The sequence below is a fragment of the Martes martes genome (assembly GCF_963455335.1).
Source record: "Martes martes genome assembly, chromosome: 10".
NCBI lineage: Eukaryota > Metazoa > Chordata > Mammalia > Carnivora > Mustelidae > Martes > Martes martes.
Window position 1 is genome coordinate 7,792,824 of NC_137898.1, and position 13,760 is coordinate 7,806,583.

Here is a 13,760-nt window from a genome sequence, read left to right on the forward strand (position 1 = left end):
GGGCGGGCAGCGCCTGCGTGCCCGGACCAGTCGGGGCGGAGCCGGCGAAGCCAGGGGGCGGTCTTTCATGAAGGTCCCGCCCATCGCCGCCGAGTTGGAGCGGTGCACTAGCTGAGGGGGCGGGGCCAGAGGAGACTTGGAGAGGCTCCGAGAGGGAGTTGGAACCAGGAGCGCTCTTACGTAACGAAGGAGGCGGGGAGCGCTGTGCGCGATCGAAGTGGGCGAGGTGGCTCGGTGGCCGCAGTTGCGGGGCAGGGAGACGACTTACATATGTAAATGAGAGGGCGGGACGAGCGGAGAGGTTAGTGTAACTGCATATGCATGAGGGGCGGGGCCCAGCATGCCCAAACTAGAGGGGAGGCGCTGCCCCTTTACCTTCTCACCCTTCCCCCAAGATTACACCATCGGGGCACTTGGACCGCAGATCCAGTATCCCCACAACAGCTGCTGGACCCAGGGTGGGAGAAGCAGGCATAAAACATGCAAGAAGTCCTGGATTTCGAGTCCCGGGAAGGCGGAGCCAATAGAGCCCGGACGGAGAACGCTCAAGGTCACTGCGGTGACCGCGTGAAGGTCACGGGGAAAGGCGGAGCCATGTGCGTCCTCCTCACGCGGGCAGCCACGCACTGACTCACCGACCGTGCACAGAGTCTTTTATTTCTCTAGGACTCAAATTCCATGTGGACAGGGTCGGGCTTGGGTCTGGGGACCGGCCGGGGGCCCAGGGACTGGAGCCGGGCTGTCTGTCACTCCAGCCCGAGCCCGAGGCGGTGCTCTCAGTGCATCAAGAGGCGCAGCCTCTTGTTCCGGCGCCTCCTGATCCCCTCGATGTATCGCTGCAGCTGCTTGGTCAGGAAGTGGTCCCGGCCAATCCCTGACCGGTAGCCTGCAGAGCAGAGGGGCCGCTCAGGGCAGTGAGCAGGGGCATGGCCTCCCCAGCAGCGGTGCTGCACCTGAGATTTGAGGAACCATGGGTGATCTGGGGTAGCAGGAGTGCTTGGCCCTCAGGTCTGTGTTAGTCCGGGATACTGGATCTCCAAAGTGCTGGGCCCTGATGGTTTTGTTTTTGTTTTTTTAAAGGTCAAGTCTTACACTTGTACTCCAGATGGGGGATGTGGAGGAGGCTCAGAGTGTTGAGGTGGAGCACACGTGAGGGCAAGGTTAGAGTGTTGCAGGCCTGAACCAGGACAGTGGTAGAGGGCAGCTTCATGGACACCCCCTGGACCACCCATCCTAACCCATAAGCCAGCATCCCTGTCTTATATTATAAGTAGGGCAAATGAGAGAACTTTGACCCAAATAATCCACTGTCCAGAGGTTCCTCATAGCACCAAGGGAGGGGACCAAGGCCACACAAAGACTGTCATTCCCACCAGGGAATGGAGAAACCGCTCAAGAAAAGCCGTATCAGCTAGAGAGAGGCTGCATGAAGGCCGGAGCCCAGGCCCCTGACCCTCACGTCATGCTCTCCCCACTGGATGTCCCTGTGCCCAGTCCAAATTTTTACTCTTGGTAGGGCTCCTGGAATATTCGTGGGTGGTAAGGGAATCTGACAAGGCAAACACAGCCTGAATCCCCACTCCCAGAGGCCCAACCCCTGCAAAATCCCCCAGCGTCTGGGGGGCGGGGGTAGTAGCTCACTCCTGAGGGCTTTGGTGAGGATTTCCAGAGCTTCATTCTCCATGAGGTCCATCAGAGGCAGTGGCAGCTGGAGAGGCAGCAAGAGGCTCAGATGTCCCAGGGACCCCAGCCCTGCCCAGAGCTGAAATGCCCCACCTGCTCCCTCTAGCCCCAAGACCCCCAACCAAGCTGCCTGCCCCTCCCCTCTACAAACCACCCTTACCCCATCACCTCTGCAACTCCCAACTTGCCCATCCCACCCCACTAAAATCCCCCGGTCTCCCTGGGTGCTTCTAACCCTGTTCTGCTGCTCCATCCAGTAGGTTCGATGGGGTGTGTGCTTTGAGATATTGAGCGATGACTCTGAGGAAGACATTTCTGGGAGAAGAGAAAAAGAGAGGTCAGTCATCTGCAGACTGCTGGGTCTTCCCTGGAGCAGAGGAAACGTAGGGGCAGGCGTGTGGTGGCAGGGGAGTGGCCTTCAGAGACCAGCTCCAGGTGCCACCTTATTGGGAAACAGTATGGGACAGTAGTTTACTACCCCGGGCTTTATCATCCCACCCACCCAGGTTCCAGTTCTGACTTCCCCATCAGGCAAGGCTTAGGAGCAGTGACTGAAAATTTCTGACCCTCAAGTTCTTCATGGTCAAATGGGGTAATAAGAATAACCCTGGGGGGCACCTGGGTGGCTCAGTGGGTTAAAGCCTCTGCCTTCAGCTCAGGTCATGATCCCAGGGTCCTGGGATCGAGCCCTGCATTGGGCTCTCTGCTTGGCAGGGAGTCTGCTTTCTCCTCTCTCTCCGCTTGCCTCTCTGCCTACTTGTGATATCTGTCTGTCAAATAAATAAATAAAATCTTTAAAAAAAAAAAAAAAAGAATAACCCCTGGGGCGCCTGGGTGGCTCAGTGGGTTAAAGCCTCTGCCTTCATCTCAGGTCATGATCCCGGGGTCCTGGGATCGAGCCCTGCATTGGGCTCTCTGCTCGGTGGGGAGCCTGATTCCCCCCCCCCCCTGCCTGCCTCTGCCTACTTGTGATCTCTGTCTGTCAAATAAATAAACAAAATCTTAAAAAAAAAAAAAAAGTATGAGGTGACTGGGTGCCTCAGTGCTTAATTGTCTGCCTTCGGCTAGATCATGATCCCAGGGTCCTGGGATCAAGTCCCGTCCCTGATCCACAGGAAGCCTGCTTCTCCCTCTCCCAATCCTCCTGCTTGTGTTCCTTCTCTCGCTGTCTCTCTCTCTCTGTGTCAAACAAATAAATAAAATCTTAAAAAAAAAAAAAAAAAGAATAGACCCTTATGAAGGTTGTGAAGTTTAAGGTGATCATGCAAAGAAAGCCCAGTGCCTGGAACACAGCAAGCACTCAAAATGCATTCTAATGCCCCATGTAGGTAGGGGCTGGGGCGAGGGGGAGGGGGAAGTCCAAGACAGTGCCCAGCAAGAAGTAGGTACTTAAAAATTGTAGCCAATGACTGAGTGAATGAAAGACAGGCACCTCTTCAACGACAGCAAATCCATACACAAGGAAACAACTCCCTCCTCAAAACCGTCCCAGTGATTCCATGAGAAGCACGGGTCCTACCACGCTGCCTTTGCGCATTTCCGCAGGTGTCTCCCGGACTTGGCGTGCCATGGCCACAGGACCCTGTACGACGCCTGTCCGGTAGGGGGCGCTCCAAGAATGTCTGGTTGATTTAAAGCGTAGAAGACGAACGCTGGCGCGGGTCCCGGGAAGGGAATCCTGGAAAAGGATCCTACAGCTTCCCCCTCCCCCCCACCCCTATTTCACAGCAACAGATATTGAGGTCCTGGCCAGCCCCCTGCCCTGTGGATACCCACAGCCCTGTGAGGCCACACTGACCGGTGTCGGTCTTGGACTCCTTGGAATCGCCGCCGTCCTGCTCCTCTAAACGGCTTCCCAGGGAGCGGGCCCGACTGAGCTCCAGCTCCAGCAAGGAGGGCTTGTCCAGATCCTCCTGTTTGAAACTGTCCTTGTCCTCTCCGATATCCCATTCTTCCCAAATACCGTCCGAGTCGCCTCTGGCCTTCTGGTTGTACCACGGGCGAGACTTGCTGCCGACGCTGCTGCCCTCCATGTCCGAGTCCTCGCCAACACTGGACCGCGGCACATTCAGCTTCGGCTGCGACAGCGTGGCCCTGGTCCACAGATTCCGGATGTCCTCTGGGCTCGACATGTCTGAGGCACGGCTGCCCAAAGACGCCTGTGGGCCACATACAACGAGGGAAGCCAAGGGCCTCCAGGAGTTGGGAAGGAGAGGAAGAGCCGGCTGGGGCCGTGACTCTGTCAATCGGGCTCACAGCCGAGGCTGGGGGAGAGAAGAGCCAGGGACCCAGGACGGACCCAGGCTGGGGGCTCACAGGGGGAGGAGGCCAGGGAAAGGTTCTTACTCTGAAAGGTGTTTCCTCCATGGTTCTGCCCCAACGGACCCGGTCGCCACAGGCCTCGGGGCGAGGAGCAAGGGGTCACGCTCCAGGAGCGGGGAGGGGCAGGATCGCGGAGGGGCAGGATCGCGTTCCCGAATGGTGCTGCAGGTCTCGCGAGGGAGAGTTCAATCTGCAGCGCCCCCCCCCCCCCGCCCCACGCTAGATGCCATTCTCTCTCCCCTGTCCCCACCGCCCTGTATCTGCGCTGAGGTTGGAGACGCACAGAACACCATGGCACATTCCTACTCCGGACCCTATACCCGGTAGCCTCCCGGCGGAGACACGGGCCCAAGCGTGGCCCTTTCGGGTGCAGGCGTGGGGAGGAGGGGCTCAGCCCCGGGGGGTGGGTAGAGGGTTGTCAACAGGAGGCCTGGCTTGCCCGGGAGGTGGCCCGACGCAAGCACTCCCACACCCACTCGCGTCCCCGGAGCGCGCACGTCCGCTGCGGTGCAAACTGTTTTCGTTTATTGATGCAGGCTTTTGAGGCACAGTCGTGAGGTGTGGTGAGGGACGGGCCCAGCCGAGACAGCGAGACAGAAAGCCTTGGGGGGTCTGCAAATGGATGAAGTGAGGAGAGGGCCAGGAGCGGGGTGTGGCAGCCCGCAGCCTCCTCCGCAGGCCTCGGTCCGGTCGAGAGAGGCCTCTTTGGTCAAACAAGCAGAGCATGCCGGGGAGAGCGCAAGAACGAAGCCCTTGGAGAGGCCCGGGCCGGGGGTCCTGCCCCTACCCGGGCACGCCTCTTTCCCGCGGGCGCCCTGGGCCCCGCGGCCGCGCGGGCTTTCGGGGAGGGTTAGGGGGGCGGCGGCGGCCCCGTGGCGCGCGGGGCAGCGCGCAGCCGCGCTCGCTCTGCGTGTCGGAGGACTCGTCGATGAAGGCCAGGTTCTCGCTGGGGTAATCCAGCGCGGAGGCCGTGGGCGGGGTGGACGGGGAAGACGGGGAGGGCGGCTCGGCCTTCACCGGGAGCGGGGACGGGGGCCTGCCGGCGGGCTGCGCCGGGCACGGAGGCGGAGGCAAGAAGGGCCGCTCCTTCTCCAGCGGCGGTGGTGCCGTGGGCCCGACTCGCTGGGTCACCCGCGCCGTCACCGTGCCGGTCCAGCTCGCGGCCTGCGCCGTGAGGCCGCCCATCTGCGCGACAAGTAAAGGCAGTCCTCGACCGTGGGTCCTCGACGGCCTCTGCGACCCCGAGAACCTACCCCATCAGGCACGGCCACCCTCCCCCCCCCCGCCCCCATCCTCCTATCTCAGCGCGCCAGAGAGGCGGGGGGGGGGGGGCGGGGGGGAGGGAGGCTCATCACCCAGCGACACGCTCTCCTCTCCTCCGTCCGAACCTAAGAGACCTTTCCTCCAGGAGCTTTTCTAGAAAGCCCCGGGTCGATTTCAGCTATCCTTCCCGTGCCCCCTAGAGACCTTTGCGCTTCTCTCGAGCTCCTTGGCCGGCGCGGCCAGTACGGTGACACAACACACAGGTCGTTCAGTTAAATGTGAATTTCAGATAAACGACGAATAAAATCTTAATATATGCACGTCCGTCCCGTGCAACATTTGGGATATACTTACACTAAAATGTTACTTGCTATTTATCTGAAAGTTACATTCAACTGGGCTTCCTGCTTTTTTTGTTTTGTTTTTTGGTTTTTTCTCCCTAATTTTGGTTTTGGTTTTTTCTCCCTGAATTTCTCAGCCCCATTCATGACAGCGGAGACAGAGTCCTCAGCAAACCGATCCAAGTTTAACCCTTTGCCCCCGGGCCGGGTGCACACGGCGGGGGCGGGGGGCGGGCACTCAGTCCCTGCCTTGAGAAGCCCACGCTCTGGAAGGGAGGCCGACTGATCAACCCGCTGCTAGGGTACAGCGCATCAGCGGCACAGCGCAAGGGCCGACCCAGGGGCGCCTACCTCTGCCCGAGTACGTCGGGACACTACTCGCAGCCAGTTCCCGATGGTGGTGAGTACCGAGGCGAAGTAGGCCAGGCCGAGCAGGATCCAGAACCACACCAGCGGCTGGTAGGCTGCATTGCTCTGGTTGGGGCTGGCGCCTGGGATACCACCGGGGAGGCCAGAAAGATGTTGATTGTGGGGCCGATTTTAAGCCTGTGAGCTCCTGGTTCACCTCCCTTCTTCCCAGCTCAGTGAGAAGATCCGCCTCCCCCGGGGCAATCAATCGGTGTGTGTGAACGCATGCAGGACGAGTGTGCATTACTTGAAAGTGTGCCAGATAAAAATACGCGAGTGTGCTTGCGCGCAAAAATGTGGGCATATGGGAGGGGCGCACATATATAAGAATGTGACTCATAGGAGGGGTGCACTTAATATATGTGTGAGCATGCATCGGGGTGCAGGCATGCCAGAATGTAAGGGCACATGAGCTGTTGCATCCGTGCAAAAACGTGAAGGTGCATTCCGCGAGGGCACGTGGGGATTGGAGCGAGTGCCTGTGAGCGCGCACGCACCACAGGGAATTTGGAGGGAGACACAAGAGTGCAGGGTCCCTGGGCATGAATAAAGTGGATAGAGAAGTGCAGTGCAAGAAAGGTGGCCTCACCGGCCACATAGTCCCCGAAGCCCACCGTGGTGAGCGTCACCACGACGAAGTAGATGGCCTCCAGCTTGCTCCAGCCCTCCACGTAGCAGAACACGAACGTGGGCGTGAGGACAAAGAGCAGGCAGCCGATCAGCAGGAAGAGCACCGCCGATAGGATTCGCACCAACCCCGGTGGCACGTGCCACTTCTGCAGGGAGGGGCAACGGGCAGGAGGGACCCAAGACGTCGCCAAAACCTCCAGTCACTCACCCCCACACCGCCTCGTCGGGGCTCCTGTGAGCGAGGCTCCCGCGTCCTCGAGGCCCGCGCGCTCACGGGCGGGGCGGGGACATAGGCAAGGGTAACCCGAGCTCAGCGCGAGGGCGCGCAGGGCAAGGAACAGCTCACCAGGAAGATGGCTTCGATGTGACCGATGCCACGGCGCAGAGAGGAGCCCAGCCGGTCCCCGACCCCTGCCAGCAGGATCCCGAACAGCGGGATCCCCACCAGCGCATAAAAGATGCAGAAGAGGCGCCCGGCATCCGTGCGCAGGGCCGCGTTGCCGTAACCTGGGCAGAGGGGCCGTGCAGGAAATCTAGGGGGCTGCCTGGCCTCCACTTCCTCCCTCTGCACCTTCCCCCAGGAGAAAGCCCGGCGGCCCCTTGCCCCCCTCCACGCGCCCAGTCCCCTCCCCCACCGATGGTGGTGATGATGGTGCCCGAGAAAAAGAAGGCGCTGCCCAGGTCCCAGGCTGAGTGGTTGCTGTTACTGGAGGAGTTGATGTCAGGGTCCGCACCCCCTCCCAGGGCATCAGCCACATCCTGCAGGACAAGGCGCAGAAGGAGGAACCTCAGCCCTTCCCTACCGTCCTGGCCAAGCCCCGGACCCTCCAGTCTCCAGAGTGATGTCCTCCTCCCTCCCCCTCCCGGTTCTCCCCTTCCCTCCCTTCTTCCTGAGGGTAGTCCCTTGGAGCAGACATTGCAAATTGGGGGGCCCAATTGTGTTTCACCTTCACATTGTTTTAGAAACATTTTAGCTGGGACACCTGGGTGGCTCAGGCAGTTAAGCCAGTGGGTGGACTCTTGTTCCAGCTCAGGTCTTGATCTCAGGGTCAGGATCTCAGGGTCCTGAGACTGAGCCCCCTGTTGAGCTCATGCTCAGCAGGGAGTCTGCTTGGGATTCTCTCCCTCCCTCTCCCTCTGCCCCTTCCCCCCACCCCCTCCTCTTGCAAGAGTGTGTGTGTGCTAGAGCACTCTTTCTCTAAATAAATAACTAAATCTTAAAAAAAAAAAAAAAGGAAAAAAAGATTTTCATTATCTGCCCCTTAATTTCACACAAAAGATTTCTAGTTTACAGCGGTCAGGAGCAGACCTGGACCAGACTGCCTGGATTCAAATCTCAGTGCTCTGTGACCCCAGGGGCAAGTTAACTCTCTGTGCCTCAGTTTCTGCCTCTGTCAGGAGTGGACAATGCTGCTAGCGCCTACCTCAGGCAGTTGTGAAGAATTAAAATAACCCTTGTGCATTTAAGTTAGTCCCATGCCCAGTGATTTCCAACTTTCCACAGATCTCACCACTCCCATCGCCCCTAGGAAAGCTGAGTTTTAGTTCCTTGCCTTAGAAAATCTGATGGAAGTCAGGGAACCTTTCTCCAGGAAGGTTCATATACCATCAAATTCTGTACCCAAGACTGGAAGGCTCATGGACACACAAACCCCCACCCAACCCAAACCCCGAGCTTACATAGTAGGTGCTCAATAAATAGGAGTAAGTTAATGAAATGGCCATGTGTCTGCCCCTCTTGCCACCTTGGCAGGTCCCTTCAAGACAGAGTCTGTGTTGTCAGAGTGTCTGCCTTAAGTGACACAGATTTGAGAGCACAATGGGTGGTTGGGGGGCAGAGGGGGCCGTTCCCCAAGGGGCACAGAGCCAAGGCACAAAGACAGTGGGGAAGATCAAAAAACCACATTCTTTCTCTCTGACTGCAATCCTCATTAGCAAGACCCATTCCAAATTAATCTTCCTAAAGTGACTGCCCCAAATCCTCCATAGCTCCCCACTGTCTGCCCCAGAATAGTGTCCAAATTCCCAGCCCAGCATCTCAGCCCCTTTTCATCTAGTCCCCACCTCCCTTTCCCCAGCCTTCTCTCCTGGGGGCCCCCTCTGAAACCCAAGTTGCAGTGTGATCTTACCCCCAGATTTTCTGAGACGATCCCACCTCCTGTAATAGTAATTCTTAAATGAAGCCAAGAAGTGAAATGTATGATTAAGGTGATTTAAATTTTATTTTGCAAGACTTTTCCAATAAATTCTCTACTTGGGGGAAAAAAAATCTCTTGTCATCCTGTGTGTTCTAATTTTTGCTTCGAATGACTAGGCATCTGCTAAATCCGAGTTCTGCAAAACACTCTGCGCCTTTCCAACTTCCCCGCCTTTGCCCAGGCTGTTTCTCTGCCTGCAGGTCTCTTCCAAACCAATCACATCTCTAAATTCTACCCTTCTGTCTCACCTGCCTCATTTCAATTACCAGCTCCTCCCAAAGCCCCCCACCCCCACCCCATCTCCCTCCTTGCCTCCAGCACCTAGCTCAGAGCCCAGCATACAACAGGTGTTTAACAAAGAAGGAAGCAAGGAAAGCTCCCTTTCCACTGAATCCTACAGTGATCTGTCCGTGGAACTGTCCCCCTATCCCAAAGTGACATCTTCTAGGGTAGAGCCTGCCTCTGTCCCACTCCATAGCAATTTCCCTGCTCACCCTATGGTGTAGTAGCACAGCACCTAGCACACAGTAGGTGCATAACTGCTGCAGGACTGCCTAGCTGTAGGAGAGAAAGCAGCTGTCGCCCACACTTCTAATTTCTGCCCTTCCTTTTCTTCTTTTTTTATCCAGGAAAAAAGCCTTTACATCGTGAAGATAAAATAGGTCAGGTTCCCTCCCTCCCCCGCTCTGCCCTGTGGTCTGGCCAGACACATCCTCCTGCCCAGGCCTCTCTGTGCTTCACTAGGCATTCTGGAATTGTCAGAGTCAATGTCAAGCAGCCTAAGTTCCAGCCCCACCCCGCCCTCATCTCTGCTTCTGCTCCTGCCACCACCTTGGGAATCAGCTGGAACACTGGGGCCTCCAGGCCCATGGTTCCTCCCTCCCAAAGAAGAGAAGGGGAGAAGGGGTACTCTTCAATTACTCTTCAAAGTAATAAACATCCACTTATTAAAGTTAATCCTTGGGTTGTTTATATGAAAGTGACTCAGAAATCACAGAAGCAACAAAGGTGCTTACGTGCTAGCACCCCAGGAGGCTGAAGCCCAGAACTTTCTTTAGTCACTGAACCAAACCTGAACCCACCCCTTCCTCTAGCCTCATCATAAACATGTGGCCTGGGGGAAAAGGGGTGCCTAACCTGGTATCCATGGTGGTGGCAGACTTAGGGCATCCTGGAACCCTCTGAAATGTGTCCTGACACCCTCTGAATCTAAGTGCATTTTTCCAGGGGGTAGGGGGGTGTCCACAGTGTTCTTGGGCATCTCCAAGGCATCTGGGACTCCAAAGAAGTGCAGAAACCAGTGTAAGGTTGCCAGATTCAGTAAATAAAAATACTGCAAGGGACATATGTATTTTTTAAAAGTAGTCGTTGCTTACTGGCTAAAATTCACAATTACCCAGGCACCTTGGGTTTCATCTGGCAACCAGGAACCAGTGTGTTAGGCCTGTGACAAGGTAACATATTTTGTGTGTCCCAGCCACTTATTAATTTCTTCCTTCACTGGTTCCTTTGCTCAACCACCATCACACAGAAGGAGCCAGTCCAGGAGCTCAGTGCAAGGCCAGGAAAAGCAAGGTGGCCAAATGTCCCCACGGACACCATACTGAAAACACAGAGACCTGGATGTCAGCTTCCGCCCTGGACCCCTCGGCTGCACCTTTCCCTCACTGGGTGCCCATTTGGAGGCGGCAAGCCAGTGCAGGGCCCCACTGGCAGGCAGCTCCTTTTGGGGGGTCCTGGGTGACTCCAGAAGGGGGTTCCTGCCCACCCACGCACCTTGATGAAGATCCCCAGGTCCTGGTCGCTCACACACGGATGGGCCCTCAGGAACTTCTCTCGGACCTCCCCCAGCTCCCTCTGGGCCTGCTGCTCGTGGGGCTGCTCCAGGGCCTGGAACACCAGGGCACCGGACACCAGGTAGAGCAGGACCAGCGCCAGCAGTGCCAGAAGCGTGGTGCTGCGCATGGCGCGCCCAGGGGCCCGGCCAATTCCGCTGCCCGCCTGGGGAGGCCGGGCAGGGGGCTCCTGAGGAGCTGCGGTCACTGCGGGTAGAACCAGGGAGGCTGGGGTCAATCCCTCATTCCGCCCTCCTCCTCCTCCAGCCCCCACACACCCAGAGGTCCTTGGAGCCCCCAGCCCTACTGCCCATAGATTTCTCTTCACATCCCTCTGCCAGGACACTTGGTACCAGGGCACACGCAGTCCCCCCCCTCTTCTGCCCACCCCCCCTTACCTCCATTGCCCGGCCCTCAGCCCCTGTCCAGGAACTCCGGGACATGAGAAGAGAAGAGGGCGCCGGGAAGGAAAAGGAAGGAGAGTGGAAGGGGGAAAGAGAGACTGAGCCTGCTGAGGGACCCCCGGGGCGAGCAAGAAAATGCCAGGGGGCCTGGAGGGGGCGTGAGGAACCGGCTTTGGAGCTGGAGGCTGAGGGGGCGCGGAGGCGCGCGCAGGGGGAGCGGGCGGAGAGGCCGGACCGCGCAGGGCGGGGACGGGGATGGCGGGTCCCGGCTCCTCCGCTGCGGCTGCTGCAGGATCTTCGCGCTTCTCTCCCCACTCCCGCCTCTCCCCGCTCTGCCGCGACCCGCAAAGGGCCAGGCGGGTGGCCTCCAGGGTCTCCCAGTGCCCCGCCGGGCTTTCGAGGAACCCAGGGGCGGGTCCCGGTCGCAGCGCAGAGGCGAGGCGAGGCGGGGCGGGGGCGGGGTGGGGAAGCGTGCGGGGTTCCGGGAAGGAACTGGGCGGGAGCGACCAGGGCCGGACCCTGGGGCAGCATCCTCCGGGACAGCCGTCAGCCCCCCCGGGACAGCGGGCGGCGGCGCCCACGCGCACACCCGCAGGCACAAAGGCCCGCGCGCCCACGCTCCGCCCTGCAGCTCCCGCCCGCCCCGCCGCCCAGGCTGCACGCACACGCTCCACCTGCACGCCCGGACCCCCCGGGGCCGTGCGCGCTGGGCCGAGGCACCCGAGGTCCACGCGCACGTGTGCGCACACTCCCGTCCACACACCCAAGCCGCCGGGCCACAGCGCAGCGCCCGACACCCAGACACACTGCACGCCCGCCGTTGGCTCCCACCGCCTCCCGAGTCTTCAACGCTGACGCCCGGGAGCCTGCGGGCGGCGGGACGCGCTGCCGCACGACTCCCGGAGGCGCCCACGCGAGGGAGGTGCGCGCCCCGCCCGGCCGGTCGCCCCCCGCGCACCCCTCCCTGCCGGGGAGTCCCGCCCGCGCTCCGCACTCCCTCCCGCGTCAGCCCCGCACTCACTGTCGGCCCCGCTGCGGCTGCGGCTGCGGCTGCGGCTGCGGCCCGAGCTCCGGCGCGGCCTCGCCGGTGCCGGCTGGGCCGCGGAGGCGGCGGCGGCGGCAGGGGCGGAGCGGGCGGCCGCCGGGGCTGGGACCCCCCTCCCGCTGCCAGAAACCCCCTCCTTCCAAGCTTAACCCCTCCAGCGCCGCGCCTCCCTCCGTGCCGCGCCCTTGCCGGCGGCGCCGTGCCCCGCAGCCCCTTACCTGCGGCCGCCCAGCCCCCCCAATTCCAGCGGATCTCGGCAGGTGAGGGGCAGAGGAACCCGAGACGGGTCGCCGCTGGGTCCGGCCTGGAGTCTCAGACTGGAGTCCTGGTATTGTCCCGCCGGCCATCCAGTGTGGCCCGCGGCACGGCCCCGGCCTGGACATCTGCCGGCTCACCTCTCCGGACAGGCGCCACGCTAATCTCCCAGCATCTCCCAGGCCCACTACGGATCGGAAGGGCCCTCAACTCCCCGCCCCTGGGGACACCCTGGCCCATGGGCTCAGCACTCCTGAGGGAGGCGGCCCTGCGGGACAAAGGGTTAGGGATCCACGGAAACAACCTGGAATTGGCCGAGGTAGGGCTGGGACCCAGTTCTGGAAAGTCATGCCGGGGGCAACTCCTACCCCTACTCCCGCGCCATTCCTTGGTCCTCACCTCCGTGGCCATCGCAGCATGGAACCATCCCTCCCCCACAGCCTGAACAGCCAGGGCCCAGGCAGGTCTTGGAACTGCTCCCCTCTGTGTTCCCACCCACTTCTTGAAACCCCGAGCTCTCCTAAAATCCTCCCTCCTGGGGTCTTCAGCCCCCACGGTGGGTGGCTTTAAGCCTGGGATCTAAGGCTGACCACCCCCTACCAGCAGAGGGCGCAGATGCGGTTAGCAAGCTCCCCAGAGCCTCCCTGTCCCTACTTACAGAAAAGGCATGATTAATTCTCGCCTCAGAGTGCTGTTCTGAGCATTAAGGAGGTCACTATTTGTAAATGCTCAAAACAGAGGCTGGCACACACAACAAAGTGTCCTACAAATATTAGCAATCTTCCTTTCAACAGAGAGTGACTGTACAGCTTCAAGCCGATTGTCAGTGTCAGATGCCCGGTCTGGAAGCCCTGAAGGCCCGGTGCCCAGGAGCATCCCAAGCAGAGAGTTTCAAGACAGGCTCTGTGCTGGGTCCAGAACTCCGATGAGCTGTGATGATCAGGCCCTCTGATAGGACAGGAGAGAGACCCTCTGATAAATGACTCCCAGCCACAGGACAGAGGTCAGCTCTGCCAATGCCATGGCAGCAGAAGGCAGTGACCGTGGTATTAGGGGGAGCCAGAGAAGGGGCCCTCGGGGCCACCAGGCAGAGACTGTGGGGGCAGCCCAACTCTCTGGCCAAATCCACACCTGGTGGGGAGGTGGGGGCTTCTCAGTCCCAGGCCAACTCCTCCATGGCCCTGGACCAATTCCTGGCCCAGAATGCCAGGTTAGGAGGATGACAGGGAAACAGGGTTTCCAGAAATCCCAACCCGGCAAGGGGAACAGGCCTAAGAGACCCATAATCACGGTGCCACTGGACCCTGGAGTGGGGACATGACTCCCTGACCTGGAGACGAAAGGCTTCATAAAGGAAGTGACATCTGAAGCAGGTT

General features: G+C 59.7%; 2 protein-coding genes across 2 annotated transcripts; both read right to left on the reverse strand.

The window, feature by feature from the left end:
* Positions 1–776: 776 nt before the first annotated feature.
* Positions 777–4,050, reverse strand: CATSPERZ (catsper channel auxiliary subunit zeta; the record flags this gene model as incomplete). Its single annotated transcript, XM_080817883.1, has 5 exons — positions 777–886; positions 1,642–1,708; positions 1,919–1,998; positions 3,482–3,842; positions 4,030–4,050. The coding sequence occupies 5 exons, from the start codon at positions 4,048–4,050 to the stop codon at positions 777–779; spliced, it is 639 nt and encodes a 212-aa protein (XP_080674009.1).
* Positions 4,051–4,788: 738 nt separating this feature from the next.
* KCNK4 (potassium two pore domain channel subfamily K member 4) lies at positions 4,789–10,906 on the reverse strand (the record flags this gene model as incomplete). The annotated part of the gene is made up of 6 exons (XM_080817884.1): positions 10,622–10,906; positions 7,283–7,406; positions 6,994–7,154; positions 6,607–6,793; positions 5,961–6,100; positions 4,789–5,190 (listed from the first exon to the last, which is right to left on the reverse strand). Exons 1-6 carry the CDS (start codon positions 10,808–10,810, stop codon positions 4,789–4,791), a joined length of 1,203 nt encoding a protein of 400 aa, XP_080674010.1. The 5' UTR covers positions 10,811–10,906.
* Between the last annotated feature and the right edge of the window lie 2,854 nt (positions 10,907–13,760).